Here is a 1,486-nt window from a genome sequence, read left to right as displayed (position 1 = left end):
TAGAAAAACAGTATAGCATAACTGGTTTATCCAGCCACATGATACTGACTCTGACATACCAAAACAGTATAGCATAACTGGTTTAACCAGCCACATGATACTGACTCTGACATAGCAAAACAGTATAGCATAACTGGTTTAACCAGCCACATGATACTGACTCTGCTATGCCAGAGTCAGTATCATGTGGCTGGTTAAACCAGTTATGCTATACTATTTTGCTATGCCAGAGTCAGTATCTCTAAGTAGGTTCCAGTATTAGGAAAGAATCAATATTGTTTTGACAATCTTCTTCTATCTAAATCAGTTGCATAATTTTATTTTTTCTTGAGTCTAACGACCGCGGAAAGAAAGGAAAATGGAAAAACACTTACATACTGGGGTCAATCTGGAGAGAGAGAGTGTTCTCGGGAAGTGTTGGTTCCTGTATGCTGAATCTGCTCATAAAGCAGAGTAATAGACGGAAAAACTTTGTGAGGGAAACAATATATAACTGCATAATTCACAATAACGTTCAAACAGTCGAGCGAGTATTGTACTATTATTAATTATTTATTTTGACACTGTGCCAACTTCTGACCCACACCAGTGTTCTTATAGGTGTTCCACTGTAACTGATGGGTTCGTGGGTAAAAAAAAAGATGAAGCCTTCTTAAGTTTCAAGATGTGATAATAAAGGCGACGAAACGTTTCTTTCATAATCAGTTCTGCAGAAAAAAAAAGTATCATTTGGAGATGTATTGAAATATCTATTAAATGTCCTGGTTTAAAAGGTTTACATAACTCCTGATTTATGTATTTAAAGGAAGAAAAAGGTGATTTTTGTCACAATGAAATAAAATATTTTCACTAGGCACTAGTTATATTTAATTGTGCTAAAAATCACTATTTTCTTCCTTTCATTAAATACATATACAACGTGCCTAAAATAAATTATAAACCGGATCTACTTTCAAGGGTTGGAGGAAGCGTCAGTGAAAAAATGATTCCTCAAAAAAAAAGGTTGTAATATTATAATTTTTGTGAAATGTGTCAGCAGCCAATACGTAACAAAATGTTAAATTTCTACGGTATTTATATAGTTAATAATGAATTGTTCTTGATGTGTTAAATATGTCTAATACTACTCTATAAACGTAATAGGAGCAACGTCCAATTTACTCCTGAGCCCCTTAGTTGGAGTGCTTATTGGAACAGTAGGGTCTCTCATTCTCATTACCATCATCATCACGGTAATCATCCGCTTGAGAAGCTATGATGCTGGCAAAGGTAATGTATGACTATTCTTTGAGTTACATGTTAGTTGTTGGTGTATGACTATTCTTTGAGTTTTATGTTAGTTGTTGGTGTATGACTATTCTTTGAGTTTTATGTTAGTTGTTGGTGTATGATTATTCTTTGAGTTTTATGTTAGTTGTTGGTGTATGACTATTCTTTGAGTTTTATGTTAGTTGTTGGTGTATGACTATTCTTTGAGTTTTATGTT

At 33.8% G+C, this 1,486-nt stretch overlaps 1 protein-coding gene across 1 annotated transcript in view; it reads left to right on the top strand.

Annotated features, from left to right (window-relative positions):
* Positions 1-1,280, top strand: part of LOC111088145 (nephrin-like) — a 32,985-nt gene extending 31,705 nt beyond the window's left edge. The window contains exon 6 of the mRNA XM_022397296.1: positions 1,144-1,280. Within this exon, the coding sequence (XP_022253004.1) occupies positions 1,144-1,280 (137 nt within the window). The remainder of the gene's footprint in view (positions 1-1,143) is intronic.
* Positions 1,281-1,486: the final 206 nt, after the last annotated feature.

The sequence above is a fragment of the Limulus polyphemus genome, unplaced genomic scaffold, assembly GCF_000517525.1.
Source record: "Limulus polyphemus unplaced genomic scaffold, Limulus_polyphemus-2.1.2 Scaffold3212, whole genome shotgun sequence".
NCBI classification, from domain to species: domain Eukaryota; kingdom Metazoa; phylum Arthropoda; class Merostomata; order Xiphosura; family Limulidae; genus Limulus; species Limulus polyphemus.
This window is presented reverse-complemented; position numbering and strand designations above follow the sequence as displayed.